This window comes from Microcaecilia unicolor, chromosome 11 (assembly GCF_901765095.1).
Source record: "Microcaecilia unicolor chromosome 11, aMicUni1.1, whole genome shotgun sequence".
In the NCBI taxonomy this organism is placed as follows: domain Eukaryota; kingdom Metazoa; phylum Chordata; class Amphibia; order Gymnophiona; family Siphonopidae; genus Microcaecilia; species Microcaecilia unicolor.
In genome coordinates, this window is record NC_044041.1 from 40,645,776 (window position 1) to 40,663,013 (window position 17,238).

Consider the following 17,238-nt stretch of genomic DNA (forward strand, 5'->3'; position numbering starts at 1 on the left):
AACTGAGTAACTTGGCAGCTCTGGTGGAATAGTACATGTCTGAAAAATCTGTTTCTACCTCTTTCTAAATTGTAAATGAAAAATGTTTGACCTAGATTTAAAAGTAAATAGCAGCAGACCATTTGTTTCTATCTTTTGAAAACTCTTTATCACCCGAAAAGCACTTAATGCCACCCTCACTAGTACTCATATGAAAGAAAACCTCAATATATAAATATTCCTGACAAACTTTTTTTTTTTCAATTGGGTCTGCTTGAAAGAGATACATCACTCAGTTCATGGTTGATCTAGAAGGTTTTAGGATCAGATGGACCTCCCAGCGTTTGCTGATACTATACCAATCCCAAATCTGTGTACTGGTTTTCATTAAAGATACAGTTTAATTAGTTCATCACTAACAGCTGAGGGAGTTAACACACCCAGGTCGGTAAAAAGTAAAGTAATGAAGGAAGGGGAGGTGTAGTCAATCCAAGGGTGCTCTTCACGTAAGTTCTGCACAGTTTTCAGTGTGTCTGCCTTGTACTGGGGAGGGAAACAAATTATTTATTAGACAGCAAGAGGCAAAACTTGAAGCAATTACAATAACGTGCAGGGGTTAATACAGAGTTTATCAACCCAAGCACTCATGTTTTCAAGATACCCACCATGAATATGCATGCATTGCCTTCACTATATACAGATTTACCTCATGTATAATCATTATGGATAGCTTAAAAGCTACATTGTGATACCATTAAGGACAGAAAAAGCACCTGCATCTATGTAAACTGCTTTGGTTATACTATAACAAAGCGGTACATCAAATCAATCTCTACCATGCAGGGCCACAATACCAACCAATGTGTGCCAATGACACCCGTCCCCATCCACCTTTCTCTTGAATGCCTCTCTTACCTAGGCTTGTACCACCACTCTCTTTCCCCTCTCAGTCCCCCAACCAGGTCTAGCATTTCCCCTTCCCCCACATCTCTGTTCCTCTCTCCCCTTCCTCCCAGCCCTGGTCCAGTATTTCACCTTTTTTCTTCCTAGCTTTATTACTGGATACCCCCCTCACACACCCACACCCCTAAGCTTCAGGTGCTACCATGTTGATGATGACAATGCTGGCATCAGGAACAATAAGGCAGGTGGGGGGTTGGGAGGTATTGGGAGAATATCTGGGGTAGCCAGAGGAGTGTTCAGAGTCTGCCATTGGCTCATGGGTCCTGTATTGAAAAACAGGTGGTTTATTACTCTAACTGTAATTAAATTTAGCACTGTTGAGGGATGAAAGTAGGGTGGGTAATATTTTTTCCCTAGCAGTTTGCAGCAGGGCTCTCACTGATAGGGGCTGGGGCTGGATATCTTCTTTTAAAACAAATACATCATTGCTGTATTGAGGGCAACTTCAAATCCCTTAAACCAGTGTTTCCTAAATCCAGTCTGGTTTTCAGGATATCTACTGATTTATATACACTGCCCTCCATTATATGCAAATCTTTCATGCATATTCATTGTGTATATCCTGAAAAGCTGACTGCAAGCAGTACTCCAGGACCAGACTTGGGAAATACTACCTTAAACTACTGATTTTTTAAAGATTACAGAAATTCAAATTTTAAATAAACAATGCTTTGATGGCAGGATCTTAACTTATAAAATGATGAAGCTCTTGGCGATTGGGCCACTTAACAATTCAAATAAAAATTAAAATAAGTACTCGTTAGCTTTTACCCACTGAAGTTTCAACATTTAGATGCTTACTTTAAATTTATCAGGGACGTCTTGCTGATTGAGAGGGAAAAGTCTTACAAATTTGAAACTTTCTGCTACTACATAGAAGGGCTTGTTCTGAGCTTTTGCACACACCGCCATCTGATTTGTACCAATCTGTGGAGACATGTTTGATAAAGAAATGACATTGAATAAAATCACTGTATAAGGCAATGGTGCTTCCTACCAGGGCTGTTGAATTGGAAGCAATTTTGGGTGGAATGGCATCAGTAAAATGTACCGATTCCAACTTCAAAATTAAAAACTTACATTAAAATATATAGTAAATATTCATTTAATACAATATTATATTTATATATACAAATATAATTTGTCCTGTAAGTTATATTTACCAGTACAACTTGTTTATTCAATATTCTCAAAAATATTACATTACAACTAGCCACATTAACTGAGAAATACAAATTGCAATAGCAATCCCACCCCTCTCCCCTCACTTGAAACATCCTCATACATCCCCAAATTGTCCTAAAACATTATGGGATCCTTTTACTATGGTGCGCTAATATTTTTAGCACATACTAAATGCTACGTCTATTTTATACCCATGGGCTTCTTAGCATTCAGTGCATGCTAAATCTGTTAGCACACCTTAGTAAAAGGACCCCTATAGAAATAAATTCAAGTTTTACAATCAGCTCTTTCATGTGTCCCACCCTTTGTGAAACTTAATTGGTATATATTTTTTTTATTTTTGTTACATTTGTACCCCGCGCTTTCCCACTCAGCAGGTTCAATGCGGCTTACATATTGTATACAGGTACTTATTTGTACCTGGGGCAATGGAGGGTTAAGTGACTTGCCCCGAGTCACAAGGAGCTGCCTGTGCCTGCAGTGGGAATTGAACCCAGTTCCCCAGGACCAAAGTCCACCACGCTAACCACTAGGCCACTCCTCCACTCCATATTTTATCGATACACAGTTAATTTGGACATCAAGTATATATAATCCAGTTTCATTACTGGGTCAGTTATTGGTGGGCCCTTTTGTTTCCAAGCCACAGCCAGTGCTGTATGACAGGTGCTAAAACAGTACAAAAAAATTTAGGGGGCCTTTTACTAAGCCGTGGTAGCGTTTTTAGCTTGCGGTAGAAATCAGCTGGTGGTAAACACTGAGGCACCCATAGGAATATAATGGGAATGTCAGCGTTTACCACCAGCTGATTTCTACTGCGAGCTAAAAACGCTATCACGGCTTAGTAAAGCTTAATATCAGTAGGAGTCTGAGTTGAAAGTCTGGTGTACCGACTCCACAGTCCTGCTTCCTACTTTGTCTTTTAATGCTTAGTCAGAATAGAGAAATTCTCCCACTATGCAGAATTACAGCATTGTGTTCTTACATTACATTGGTTCCAAGGATCATTGATTAATTACTCCTCCTTCTCCACCCACTATCTTAGCTACTTAATTTCCCAAATTTGTGAGATCAATCCATTATAATCAAGCAAAGGTTGTTAGGCAAAGTGATGTGATCACCTCAAGCAGCACTTTTTTTGGGAAGGGGGAACAGGGAATGGCAACAGCTTCACTTCTGACTGGCTTGCTAGGCCTGAAAAAAAGAGTCATCTCAGCCCAGCCAGTGCTGAATAAGCAATGTTTGGGAGGGGAGGAAGGGCAGAATGACTGCACTATTGGACCCTTTTACTAAGGCGCATGAGGGCTAATGCGCAGCAGATCGGCACTACCGCCAAATCCCACAACAGAAAATAATTTTCTATTTTCTACTGTGGTGGGGTGGGGTGTTCTCGGCATAATCAGCAGTTAGTGTGCGCTGCATGGTTACCGCACCAGCAGCGCGTGAGCCCTTACCGCTAAGTCAATGGGTGGTGGTAAGAGCTCAGGCTGCACATAGGTGTACGTTGGTTTTAATTTTCACACATGCCCATTTCCTGGCCCATTAAAAAAAAGCCTTTTCCTAGCTGCGGTAAAAAATGGCCCATCACACACCCAAAACATGCGCCCACACTACCGCGGCTTAGTAAAAGGACCCTCTATATGAGGCAATTGTTTCAATTCTTCCTTCTCAATGAAGACTCCTTGGATCCAACAGCTGCCTCATTCTGCTACCTCCTCCTATCAGTTAGCTACCTGAGGTAGCCACAGGGGCAGGCAGTGCTGCAACTGTTAAGATTCCATTGCCTGCATTACTGCCTTTAGCCAGGAGAACTTAGGTTAGGCAGAGAAAGGAAGATGTGTGGGAGAGAGAGAGTTGAAGGTCAGGTAGATGAGGGAAGGGTAGGAGAAGAAGAGGCTATAGGGATAATTCAAGAGGGAGAAAGGAAGGAAGGAAGGATGGATCTGTGAGGGAAAGAAGACAAAGGTTGGCAGAGAGAGGTTATGAAGTGATGAAGTCAGAAAAATGGTGAAGAATGGAAAGGTCGAATATAAAAGGTAAGGGAAGAAAAACTCATGAAATTAGATAACTTTTAAACCTTCAGAAAGCATTCCAGACCTGATAATGCACTCAAGCCTTTGACAACTGTTAGTTTTAACAAGTGTGGTTATTTATATTGTATATACCTCACTACATGCAACACCTCAGGCACATTACAATTTTTTGAATGGTTATCAGCTTTAGACCTAGACTTGGCTAATAAGTTAGTAGCTGATGGTTTTAATCTTCAGTCAGATAATAATTCACCACCACTGCATGTTGATGATTTTTTCTTTCATGTTTGTTAAATTTTAGTCAAGAGTGACTTTGCAATACATTTGGCTGGTCACATATTAGATGTGGTGTCTTTTTCCTAAGAATACTCTAGTTTTATTTTACTTCATTGTTATAGAGTATCTAGCCAATCAATACCTTGGACTGATCATTATATAACTTTTTTTCTATTAAACGTTCCCTTTAAGTTACCTTTACAAAACAAAACAGGAAATGACAACTTAAATGTATTAGATTTGATCATCAGCAATTTTGTAAAGTGGTCTTATTTGGATGGTGCTTCTAACAATAAATCTGTTGATAAATTGATCCAGATTTGAGATAAATCAATAGCTCAGTTTTGGACATAAGAAGTGAAGTCCACTGGCTGCTGCTATAACAGCTTACAATGCCTCATGGTATTCAGATAATCTGCAATATCTATAGTGTATAGTCTGCAAGTTGGAACAAGCATGGAGAAAGACTCCAAAGATTGAACTTAGAATAGCTTATTGTCAAGCCTTAAAAGAATATGGGGTTACAACTAGATGAAGCTAAGAAGAGTTATTACAATGCAAAAATTCAAGCTGCCATGTTTAAGCTGGCTGAGTTATTTAGTATCATGAGCAAGTTTCTGGAAGAAACTAAAGAGGCAGGTAATAGTATATCGACTGCCCAAAGGTTTGCTAATTTTACTTCCGAAACATCTAGACTTGATATTGTTGACTAATATGAAAAGCAGAGCAGTGAGACCTCAGGTGCTATGGACAGATTTTACATCTGTATATAGAGAAAGAATTTGAGATCCTACCGCAAATAAATTCTTCAACCTGTGCTCTTGATGTGGTCCCTACTCCACAGATTAAATTTGATAAGGGAGACTGGAGCCACATCTTAGGGATGTGATTAATACTTTACTGAATAATGCCAATTTGCCTGCCTCATTAAAACATTCATCAGTTCACCCTTTATTAAAGGAAAACACCTTGTCTGAACCTGATTATACCATTAAAATTAAATAATTAGTCATAATCTCCCACAGACCTCAAACACCATGGAGTTCCAAACAAATGCAGATGAAGTACAGAAAATACTTTTCAAAGTTACCTTATTAATTATTCCTCCACTTTCAACTACACCTTCAGCACCAACTATAACAAGGTCCACTTTCTCCATCACATAACTGGAGGGGGGGGAAAAAAAACATTATTTACATTGCAAGCAGTTCTAGTTATGGTGCTTCAGAAGAACATCAAGAAAAGAACCAGATCTCCAAAGATTAATATCATGACTTGTACTCACCCAACTGCGGCATCCAAAATTACAATTACAGGAACATTCAGCTTTCTCAGGGCTGCTGCCATGGTCTTCCTTGAAAAGCAAATTTCAAAAGTTCAGAAACAGGTTTCTGTGCACACTGTTCTTCAAAGCAAAGCAGATTTTGCAGCCCACTAAGCATAATACTGACATTCATAAGGCCCTCTGTGTATAAAGGCTGCCAACCCTGATGTAGACCACACCCTCTTGAAATCTCTACGTGTGAAATGGGTAAATACAATTGTTAAGGAAAAAGTTCCATGTCAGCTTTTACACACGCTCAATGGCATGTACAGGTTTTAAAAAAGTAATCATTTCAGTCAGGGGTTTACATGAGAGATGAAGGGCATCATTCTCCGTAATCGCAGGTAGATTTTGCCTACCTCTGAAATGAAACTATATGAACTTTGTGGCCTCACCTAAGTAATTGTAAAATGGGACAATTACAAATGGAAAACAGCAAACGTAGAGGCTGACAAATGTGCAAACCAATAGGGAGATAATATCAAAAAACAGTTTATTCAGAATATTCATATCAAGGACCCGACACCGTCCATGTTTCGGCACCAAAGCGCCTGCCTCAGGGGTCACAAACAACTTTCTCTGACCGTGTCGGTTCCTTCTTGATATGAATATTCTGAATAAACTGGTTTTTGATATTATCTCCCTATTGGTTTGCGCATTTGTCAGCCTCTACTTTTGCTGTTTTGCTTTGACTCTCCGTGGAGGCTCCGCCTGTCTTCTTGGATTTACAATTACAAATGGAACAGAAATCCTCACTTCCACGTATAACTGCCAACATCTCCCATGTGGCAGCTGCCAGGTTCATCCTGTTCATTTTTTTCAACAGTTATATTTGTTGAATGGCTGCTCCAACTGCATGTGCCAGCAAAATACCTGTGCACTCTTGCATGTGTTTTAGAAAAGGCTCTACATCAGCAGATCCAATACCTCTGGACTGGTGCACACCTCAATTCTGATCTCTACGTTCTGTGTAAAATAGAGCAAATATATGAGGTGTAATGTCAAAATCTCAAGTCAATGGCCCAAACAAACTGCTGGCCTTAAGAACAGTGGTAAAGAAACTGGTGTGTGTTTGTGGCAGATGTTATGGTACATTGTAGCAAGGAAAACCACAATGGATGTTTACTATGGGGCTCATTTTCAAAGCACTTAGACTTACAAAAGTTCCACACGTTACTATGTAAATTTGTAAGTCTTAATGCTTTGAAAATATGCCTCATTATTTACTGAATACTGTTTCTTACAGGTATAAGACAAAAAAAAAAGCAAAACTATACCGAGCAGGCTTGAGCCAAATATTTATGTGGCTGTATAAAACATTGGTTTGAAAGAGCTGATTTGGTCAAATTAGGCTTCTCTGATATCCCCAAAATGCTGGTCTCCCCATGAATTACAACAAAGTTATTTTCTTACTAGTATAAATGAAAAAGTAAGAAAATAAAAACAAGTACATTTATTGAAACTTATTCCACCGAACTCCCTTACTAAGGGCCTCTTTTACAAAGCAGCGCTACCGATTCTCGGTGTGTCAAATGCGAGAAAGCACATTCAATTCCTATGGACTTCCTCTCATTTGCTGCATGGGAATCGCTAGCGTGGCTTTTTAAAGCAGCCCTAAAACATTTTGGCACTGGTGCAGCCTGATTCACTCTATGGTAACATGGGAGGCGAGGGATGCGAATGGATCGTATAAGCGTAAATCCAGATTTTTGAAACTTCGTTGACGAGTAGAAGTTTGGTTTTGAATGGCCTGTAAGAGTTCATTCTCCAGATTTTACATGATAATTTAACTAGGGATTGGGAGGGATTGCGAAATGCCTGTTGTAGCGTCCGCTCCTCTCTCCTGGGGGCGATGAGTATGGGCCCTAGGGATGGGGATGGTTGTAATTACTGGTTGGTTATTAATGGAAAGCGGGGGTGGGGGGATACGTTATACTGTTTTGGGGACCCTAATTGGGTTGGTTTCCGATTGTCTGGAAGGAGTTGTGGATTGGGTCAAAATTTGATGAAAACATTTGCTGCTTTGTGTTCTTTTTTTGAGTATATGGTAACTTTTATATCATTGTTCAATACATTGCTGAATAACGTATACTTTGCTGATTCACCAATAAAAATTGTTTAAACATAAAGAAGCCCTAAACGAGAGATACAGATATGTGGTGCACTTGCCCTGATAAATCTGGCTGTGACTCTGTAATATACACGCTGAAACGTTTTTTCGCTGCTGCAGCTTCTTTCAAAACTCTCAGAACCACTCTGGAGTAAGCATGAGTCAATATTCTCTGTCAAAAAAAATTAAAAAAAAAATGAATCTTAAAGATAAACAAACAATTTAATTAATAAGACCTACCACAATGCTCCCAGGCCACTTCTATATAGGAGTTGTCCCTTCCTCCTTCACCCAATCACATTTCCTTCCTGATGCCCTCACCCTTGACACCCCCATCACACCCCCCCTTACTAAAGTAAGGTAGGGATTGCAGTTACTGCATAGTAGCTGCCAACATTAAAATGCAGTTACTGTGAAACCTCTGTGTTAGCTGTTGGGGTCATTCCTAGCATCATGCAAATGCAGTTAACATAGATAAAAGTTCTTTGCCATGTGTTAACTGCATTGAAGATAACACAATGCAACTAGCTACACCTACTTAAGTGGGATAAATTGTACTGTATTAAATTAACATGCAATAACTTTCAGCTCCTGCCCATTCACCATTCTTTTCCATGTGAACTGTTAATGTGGTAATTACCATGCATTAATTGCCACATCACTAGTAAATATATACATAAGTACATAAGTAATGCCATACTGGGAAAAGACCAAGGGTCTATCGAGCCCAGCATCCTGTCCACGACAGCGGCCAATCCAGGCCAAGGGCACCTGGCAAGCTTCCCAAACGTACAAACATTCTATACATGTTATTCCTGGAATTTTGGATTTTTCCAAGTCCGTTTAGTAGCGGTTTATGGACTTGTCCTTTAGGAAACCGTCCAACCCCTTTTTAAACTCTGCTAAGCTAACCGCCTTCACCACTTTCTCCGGCAACGAATTCCAGAGTTTAATTACACATTGGGTGAAGAAAAATTTTCTCCGATTTGTTTTAAATTTACTACACTGTAGTTTCATCGCATGCCCCCTAGTCCTAGTATTTTTGGAAAGCGTGAACAGACGCTTCACATCCACCTGTTCCACTCCACTCATTATTTTATATACCTCTATCATGTCTCCCCTCAGCCGTCTCTTCTCCAAGCTGTACAGCCCTAGCCTCCTTAGTCTTTCTTCACAGAAATCTTAAATATTAATTAAGAAGGGATATATCATACTGGAAACTGGATGATCTTTTAGTCTTTAGTTCACTTATAAATATTCTATTAATCATACCTAGATAGATCCATGTTTCCCTGTTGTTTTCACTTCTAAGAGGATGAAAGTTCTGGGTATTATTCTTTCTTTTAATGCCAAGGCTACATAAACTCCAGGTAATGGCTTAGTTCACTAATGCTTGCATGAGGGAGGTATATTATTGGAACATGTCCCCACCCTCCACAATGCCAATATTCTGTGGGATGTAAGCCTGCACTGCATCCTTCAGGCTTTCTAGTAAATCCAATTCAATATGGCTACTTACTGCATCATCTTTTATAAAAGTATGACATAATTGAGCAATCTTGTTTCTTGACAAAGATATTCTTGCTAGGAAATCTTCCCCTCTTTCAATCATCACCTTTTTACATTTTGAGAAGTCCTGCAAATATTGAAAGTCAGACATATATCAATGGACAGGATCCATTTTTATAAAAAGTGAATTGAAAATCTACACGTTACAGGGACTTACAGATTGCTCTAATGAAGTCAGACTGATGAACCTTAAGAAAAGCTCCCCTCCTGATGACACTGCCACAGAAGAATCAATGCCTGACAGAGTTTCAATGGCCTCTTTCAGATTTGCTCTTAAGCCTTGAATTGTTTCTCCTAGGAAAAATGAGTAAATTTTGTCATCTGATTAATGTATTTCCCCTCTCCAGCGTATAGAAATCTCTCTCACATGTATTCATTATGGATATCCTGAAAACCACATTGATTATTAGATGTGCCTCCAGGAGAGGGATAGAAACCACTGGATTAACGTATGTTCATTTTATAACATAACGTATGCAAGGATAAACATTTTACCTGGTCAGCAGCTTAACAATGAAAACTTAAAACAACAGATGCAGCACTAAGATTCTCCTTATAAACTCCCTATTCTAAACCATGCTTTCCAAATTGCCCAATTTAGCCAGCTCCTGAGAGCTATGGGATAATTTTATAACTGCAAGTATTTGCCTAATTTTCCCTTTATAGCTGAAACACATTTTCAAAACACAAGTATGCACATGGTTTTGAAGGGATTTTATGTGCTTACATACCATACACACATTTTCTTGCTTAATTTAGGCACATATTTTTAAAAAGTATGTGCAAATCCTTCCCTACCAGGAATGTCTTTGCCTAATCCAGGTACAATTACAAATGAACTGACTGTACATGTTTAAGGTTCAATAATTTTTATTGATGATATAACAAACTCAACATTCAGCATTCACAGAACTTAACCATGTATAACAATAAGAACAGGATACATTCAACGTGATAGTCTTATCATCAATGTTTTTACATTTCTCCCCACTGTTTCCCCATCTCCATCCCCTGTCCCTCCGTAAGTTGGTTTGACCTTCTTAGTAACATTTGAGCATAATGTCGGCCAGTAAACTCACCCTTGCGATCACTATCTTTGATCATCGGCATTCCGCCGAGCTTCAGAGCACCTGGTTTCTGATGGCCCTCTTCTCTCAAGTATGTGATCTGTCCCTATGCACAATAACTTAGGTCATTTATACAAAACTGTACAATGAACATAAGTACGGACAATTTTCCGCTATTTATCCTGCAATCCTTATTGAACTTCCCCCCCCCTTTTCTTCCCCTCCCCATCCCCCCCCCCCCCCCCGGTCTGCACCTACTACAATCATGGTATCTATCCTCTGGGCAAGGCAGCAGCAGTCTACGGTCTCCTCTTTTCATATTCCCCAAGGGGCCAGTTTGATAACATTTTATCCCTCCAGCGTGGCAGTGACAAATAGGGTGTATGCTCCTCCTCACCCCATCTCCACTTCCCTTCAGACTGTACATGTTTAATTTTACATGAAAATCAGGCACACGCTTTTATACAAGTCTATTTCTATGTGGAAAGCACTATTTTTACTTGCAGATCGAAAAATGTCTTACTTGATAATTTTCTTTCCTTTAGTCTCAGCAGATGAATCCAGATACTATGGGTTGTGACCATCTACCAGCAGGTGAAGATAGAGAGCACTGAACTGAACTCTGCCTTATAGGATGGGATGCTCCTTGGTCAGTCAGTATTGCTCATAACAAAGCAGAAAAAAACAAAGATTTCTCCTTCCCCCAGGGAAAAGTGATAAACCAGGAACTGCCAACACGGAAACAAACAACAATAGACCCACTAAAGTGAAAAAATGCAGCAACACGGTCCAACAGGAAGAACAAAACAATAGGAACTGCTGGAACAACAGGGTGGGCCTCTGGATTTACCTGCTGTGACTAAAGGAAAGAAAATGATTAGGTAAGACAATTTTTCATTCCTTAGTGTCAGCAGATGAATCCAGATACTTGGTGGGGGGGGGGGGGGGGGGGAGAAACTGGAAGCACATGCGGATAACAGTAATACCCCAAATGAGACATCCAACTGAGTGGAAACAATCACACAGTATAGAGAGCGAAGAACACTGCAAAGACGACCATGTTGCTGCCCTACGCAGTCCTCTATGGAGAACAAAGTCGTGTATGAACCAGATGACGCAACAACTTACATAGAAGGCGCTCAGAATATGGCCGGAAGTGGGTACCGCTAGAAAACACGTGGACGAAACAGCCTCCTTGACCCTGCACGGTGGTGAAATGCTTAGCAGTACCTTGATGCTCTGAGCAAAGTCCGGAGAAAAAAAAAGTCTGTCCAACATAACTCGCCGGTCACCTCCAACTAGAGTAGAGTACAAGGCGGAAGTCAAGCAAGAAAGAAGAATCCAAGGTGGAGAGAGATGACAGGGAGACACCACCTTCGGAAGACAAGATGGACAAGTGTACCCCAGCCAGGAAAAACCCGGAGGAACATGTCAGAGAAGTCTGGAGTTCCGAAATCCAGCTTAGACCGAAACCTGGATTGCTGAACAAAACTAGGCTGCCCCGGATGACAGCACCTGGCATCCATAAAACGAGGGCGAGCCTGACCCGGCTACAAAGAATGCAGAAGCTTATCCACATGAAGATGCTGAAGCTTCGAATCCCCCAACAACACAAAAGTCCTCACCAAAAAAACAGATTGCCCGTAAAAGGGAGCTAACCCAGCTGACCATGCTGAAATCAATACATACAAGGAATCCGCCACACGTGGCCACCCTGACTCCACATCTGACCAGACAGAAGGAGGGGGACTGTCAGCCTCCTGGAAGAATCGGAAAGCTGATGCACCGAAGAAGGACATGCTGAATTCTCCAGGGGCTTGGAAGACCTAAGAAAGATGAAAGACCCCATCTGCAGCAAAAGAGAGAACTTCTGAATTGCCAGAAGAAGGGCGAACTGAATCCTCTAATAGCCTGGAGAGTCCAAGAGAAATGAAAATCCCCAACTGAGAAGGGACCACCAAAGTGATCTGATATGGAATCTAGGCCGTGGAATACTGTCCAAGATAAAGGCCATTGTGGCTAGCACTGGAACAATATCCCAGACTCCAGGACCTGGCAGGGAAAAGAAAACCGGACTTGGGAGTGAATCATCTGCTGATATGTAACAAGAAAAAAATGGCTTTAATAAGTCTCTGCCTCACCAAACTGAAGCCAAGACCAGCAACAGGCTTGCCCTCTAGCAAACTCTGAAACCTGAAGTTCCATAGGACCAAAACCAACCACTCCAGATCCTCTGCAAGCAGAAGTTTGCCTCAGACAAGTATGTTTCTGTAGGCCCCCACCATTGTCCAATGGTTAATTTAGAGCCAGCCAAATGCTGAGGGACAAGGAGTGACTGATGCAGCCGAGCCCAAGAACTGGCCGGCATGGCTGCATAAGGGATCGAACCAGTAAGACACCGAGCCAGAGTGTGCATCAGAAAATAGTACTGACCAAAGCATAATGTTAAGCAGATGGAGGGAGGCCTGAGCCTTGGCAATATCTACTTGCTTCCTGAGCCCACCATGGAGTTGTTGTTTAAGAGAGTGCAGAATGCATGGAAAATTTAAGAAATAAATTGATTCTGTGTAAGCAGAAGGAAACCAAATGCCCCACAGTCCAGAGGAAAAACCACAGTCCCCCATGTCACTGGGATGGGGATCGCCTGGGGAAACCCCCTGCACTAAAAGTAAACCCCGAACCCTCACAAACTGCCTAGTGCTCGCCAATTGAGGGGCTGAACAGGAGGAAGGCCATCGGGTCCTCAGTTCATGGGCACTCTGTTCTCAAAGACCTCCTGCTCCCAACAAAACTGTTGGCCCACAGGACCCGCTCCAAATAGAGAGAAAGTGAGTAGCTACAGCTCAACAGAGCCAAATGACCTCTGCAAGGCAGGATGGGAGAGAAGAACTCAAAAGGCAGGAACAGCACTGAAGACCGCGTGCTTTGCTGGTTTCTTTTGGGGTTTTTTTTTCATACTTGGAGGAAAAAGAAAGTCCTCGCCCCCTCTGAGAAAAATCCCGTATCATTAGACATAGGAGAGCGAAGCAGTGTCTGGCCACGCAAGCGCTGAAGGAGCCTCACAAAATGGCTGCCGACACCCAAGGGGAAAATGATTTCACGTTCCCTCTGTGCGGGAAAAAACAAGACCCTCCCCGAACAGCAGCGTACACCTCAGACGAGACCGCAGAACAAGTAGCAGAAACAGTCAACACCACTCACCACTACCTCAGCAGGAATTGCAAACAAACCCTGCAGCAAAACAAATAAATGCCACAGGAGAAAGGAAGAAGAAGGGGAGAAGAAAAAAAACAACACTCACCCCAGGAAGCTTACGGGCCAGCCGTATTATTTAGTCTGAGGAAGCTGTACCCTCTCCACCATCAGCCCTGATACTGGGAACACAAGTATCCTTCCTGAAGCCCACGGAGAACAGTACCTGCATGCTTTAAGGGCTTTTTGTTTCTCACTAGATGGAGGAAGGAGAATGGAGGCAGGGCAGCAGAAGGCAAAAGGGTGGGGGGAGGATCCTGAGGTGACCAGGTATACCCCCTAAAGGCAGCACCACTCAACTGCACACCCCAAAGCTCTACTGAAATAAGAAACCCAGAACAGGAGCTGGGTCTCTCAGTTCAGTAGAGCTTTGGGGTGTGCGGCTGAGCGGTGCTCCCTTTAGAGAGACCCAGAACAGGAGCTGGCAACAGATGAGACCAGAAGCTCGTGAGAGACCATCCATCCGCCTGCTGGAGACAGAGTACTGACTGACCAAGGAGCATCCCGTCCTATAAGGCAGAGTTCAATGCAGTGCTATCTACAACTGCTGGTAGATGGTCACAACCCACAAGTATCTGGACTCATCTGCTGCTGATGTTAAGGAAATGCTTTTGAAAATTATTCTAAAAAGTCTCTAGCAAAGACTAGTAAATCTCTCACACAGTTCTGAAAGTCTTTGCAAACACCTAACTCCACCTTTAACAAGGCTTTAGGTGCAATATGGCATTAGACTATGAGGCTCATTTTCAAAGTACATAGACTTACAAAGTTACATATATGTAACTCTGTAAGTCTATGTGCTTTGAAAATAAGTTCAAAAAAATCCGCTGTTCAGCGGAGAACTGGAACGCCCCACGGGAGAACACAGGTATGGAAGAAAGTGGGATGTTTGACCACAGAAATACAAGACCCGGAGAGATGGATCTTAAAAATACTTGTTTATTGATGAATAAAAGACTTGACACAACCGTTGTGTTTCAGCCGTTAGGCCTGCATCAGGAGTCTCACTTGACGGTGTTCCGTATAGTGGGTCTCAGACGTCGGAAATCAGCGTGCGTTGGGAAACACTTGATGTGATAATCTATGAAGTGGGTCTTTAAAAAGACCTTTATGAAAGAACTTGTGCGTAAACAAACGAAATGTCCGCGTGAAGCATAAAAGGATTATCACATCAAGTGCCTCCCAACGCACGCATCAGCTGATTTCCGACGTCTGAGACCCACTATACGGTACACCGTCGAGTGAGACTCCTGATGCAGGCCTAACGGCCGAAACACAACGGTTGTGATGAGTCTTTTATTCAAAAATAAACAAGTATTTTTAAGATCCATCTCTTCAGGTCTTGTATTTCCGTGGTCAAACATCCCACTTTCTTCCATACCTTTGAAAATAAGTACCTATATATATACTATGAGGCGTATTTTCAAAGTTACAAAGGGGCTCATTTTCAAAACACTTAGACACACAGAGTACCATAATAACCTCTGGTAATTTGTGTGTCTAAGTGCTTTTGCAACTTAAGTGCTTTGAAAATACGCCTGTGTGTGGAATAAACATGTAACTTTGTGTTTAGAAGACACAATGGCCAAAGGGGGTATTTGATAGAAGACATTCTGAGGCATATTTTCAAAGCACTTTGGGAGGCTAAGTTCCATAGGTTTCTATGGAACTTTGGGAGGCTAAGTGCTTTGAAAATGAGCCTCTCTATCACCTATTTAAGGGAGTCTTAAAAAGAGGATAACATGCAATCACTGCAGCTAAATATCAGACACTAGAAAAGCCGTTACAAAATGAAATCACATTGTGTCACATCCTTGTATTCTAAATGGCCAAGGATCTTCCATTACAATACCTTTATCCCTCTTCAAAAATTCCAGTAAAGTCCGAATAGCTGCTACAGCCGATGCAGCATCTGGATCCTTTTTCTGAGTTTTAAAATAGTCAATTATCTCTAGAAAATATGGAGATCAAGAATGTATTAAAGTGCTTTAATAACTTAAAACTATACTTTACAAGAAAGTAATAGAATGAATCATAAATAAAAACTCTTTTGCTGCTCTCTAAAATATAGGCATCTCTCAAGTTTCAGGCATTTTAGCTATGTTTACTAAAGCGCGTTAAACATCATGTAACGCGCGACATTTGTGACGCTATCCCTTACCCCCTTCTTTTACAAAGCCGTGCTAGCGACTGTCGGTGCACTAATGTCAACATGGGGGTTAATTAACTGTTTAATGCTTTCTGAGTTTTCGAGCATTTTTAGCACCTTAAATTCTATCTAATGTTTCTAAGAGTTCCAGACAAAACCAGTAGAAGCAGAGCTCAGGCCATCCTTCAAGTTGGCCTGACAGCCATCCCATCCCCCACATTATCTAAGGTGGCCATAGCGCCAGAAGGTGACTGATGATCCTAGTTTTGTGTGTATTTGGGAACCTTTATTAACCCCAGTACATTACCTCCTGTGTCCATGCCTTCCGTCAGGTGCCCACTGCACTGCCTGTAATGTAAGCGATCAGACCGGAAGGCAGATAGAACACTATTGCAGGGCAGAAGCAGTGAAGGGGACATATTTTATGGGCGCACCCGACCTTCTACGATGTCTCATCATGGCCAAACTTCCTTTCTGGGTTTTCTTTGAAATTGCTGAATACTAGTAAAACTTAAGGCATGAGAGAAGTAAGTGTACCCCTCCCCCTCCGTTTGATACGTTTTGCTGCTTCTAGCAGTTTAAGTTATAACGTCTTATTGCTCGTCGACTCGAGGAAGCTGTTCTTTTCAGTCATTCACTGACTAAAGTGCCACCTTGTGCCTGACGTCATCGGAAGGCGTCGGGGTAATCTCGTTCAGTGCCCGACGTGTACGGTCTGCCGTCAGAAGAAGGCGCGGGGGAGCTTCACCTGCTCTCTCTGTGTGAATCGAATGTAAAACTATCCAGTTAGCAACTGGAGCTGGTGGCGGTGGAGGTTATGGCTACGGGTAAGGAACGGGATGCGATGTCAAAGGTTTCATGTTATGCCTGCGGATTGAGTGGAAATGGTTGCAAGTATTGATTGCTTGGGACTTTCTATAGTATATAGACATCCTATAGTATATCTCCTATCAAACTGAGCTCTCTTTTTCATCAAGCACTGCCATTTCCTCCCCTCACCCTCCCCACTGACAGTTTGAACTTCGTGGGTGTGGCTTGGATCTCTTTCAGGGAGAGAAAACTAACAACTTATAGCAGCAGCTTCAGAGAGCATTTTCCATCTCACAGATAGGCTGCAGAGAATACCTTCTCCTGCTTTAGACTTAGCCTGGCCTCAGAATGACATCCTATAGTATATCTCCTATCAAACTGAGCTCTCTTTTTCATCAAGCACTGCCATTTCCTCCCCTCACCGTCCCCACTGACAGTTTGAACTTCGTGGGTGTGGCTTGGATCTCTTTCAGGGAGAGAAAACTAACAACTTATAGCAGCAGCTTCAGAGAGCATTTTCC

General features: G+C 41.8%; 2 protein-coding genes across 4 annotated transcripts in view; one reads left to right on the forward strand and one right to left on the reverse strand.

Moving 5' to 3' along the window:
- Window positions 1–95: 95 nt before the first annotated feature.
- EIF2B1 (eukaryotic translation initiation factor 2B subunit alpha) lies at window positions 96–16,563 on the reverse strand. Of its 2 annotated transcripts, XM_030219865.1 has the most exons (10): window positions 16,215–16,563; window positions 15,611–15,709; window positions 10,519–10,612; window positions 9,597–9,733; window positions 9,390–9,506; window positions 7,930–8,042; window positions 5,722–5,790; window positions 5,527–5,602; window positions 1,744–1,869; window positions 96–522 (listed from the first exon to the last, which is right to left on the reverse strand). In XM_030219865.1, exons 3-10 carry the CDS (start codon window positions 10,547–10,549, stop codon window positions 367–369), a joined length of 825 nt encoding a protein of 274 aa, XP_030075725.1. In that variant the 5' UTR covers window positions 10,550–10,612; window positions 15,611–15,709; window positions 16,215–16,563; the 3' UTR covers window positions 96–366. The 2 variants fall into 2 exon arrangements, with proteins under 2 accessions (XP_030075725.1, XP_030075724.1); XM_030219864.1 differs by lacking the exon at window positions 10,519–10,612 and having other exon boundaries at window positions 16,215–16,562.
- Window positions 16,564–16,606: 43 nt separating this feature from the next.
- Window positions 16,607–17,238, forward strand: part of GTF2H3 (general transcription factor IIH subunit 3) — a 35,280-nt gene continuing 34,648 nt past the window's right edge. Inside the window, exon 1 of one of the 2 annotated variants that reach the window (XM_030219868.1) lies at window positions 16,607–16,734. In XM_030219868.1, the coding sequence (XP_030075728.1) occupies window positions 16,725–16,734 (10 nt within the window). In that variant the 5' untranslated portion in view covers window positions 16,607–16,724. The remainder of the gene's footprint in view (window positions 16,735–17,238) is intronic. The other variant, XM_030219867.1, reaches the window with a different exon arrangement.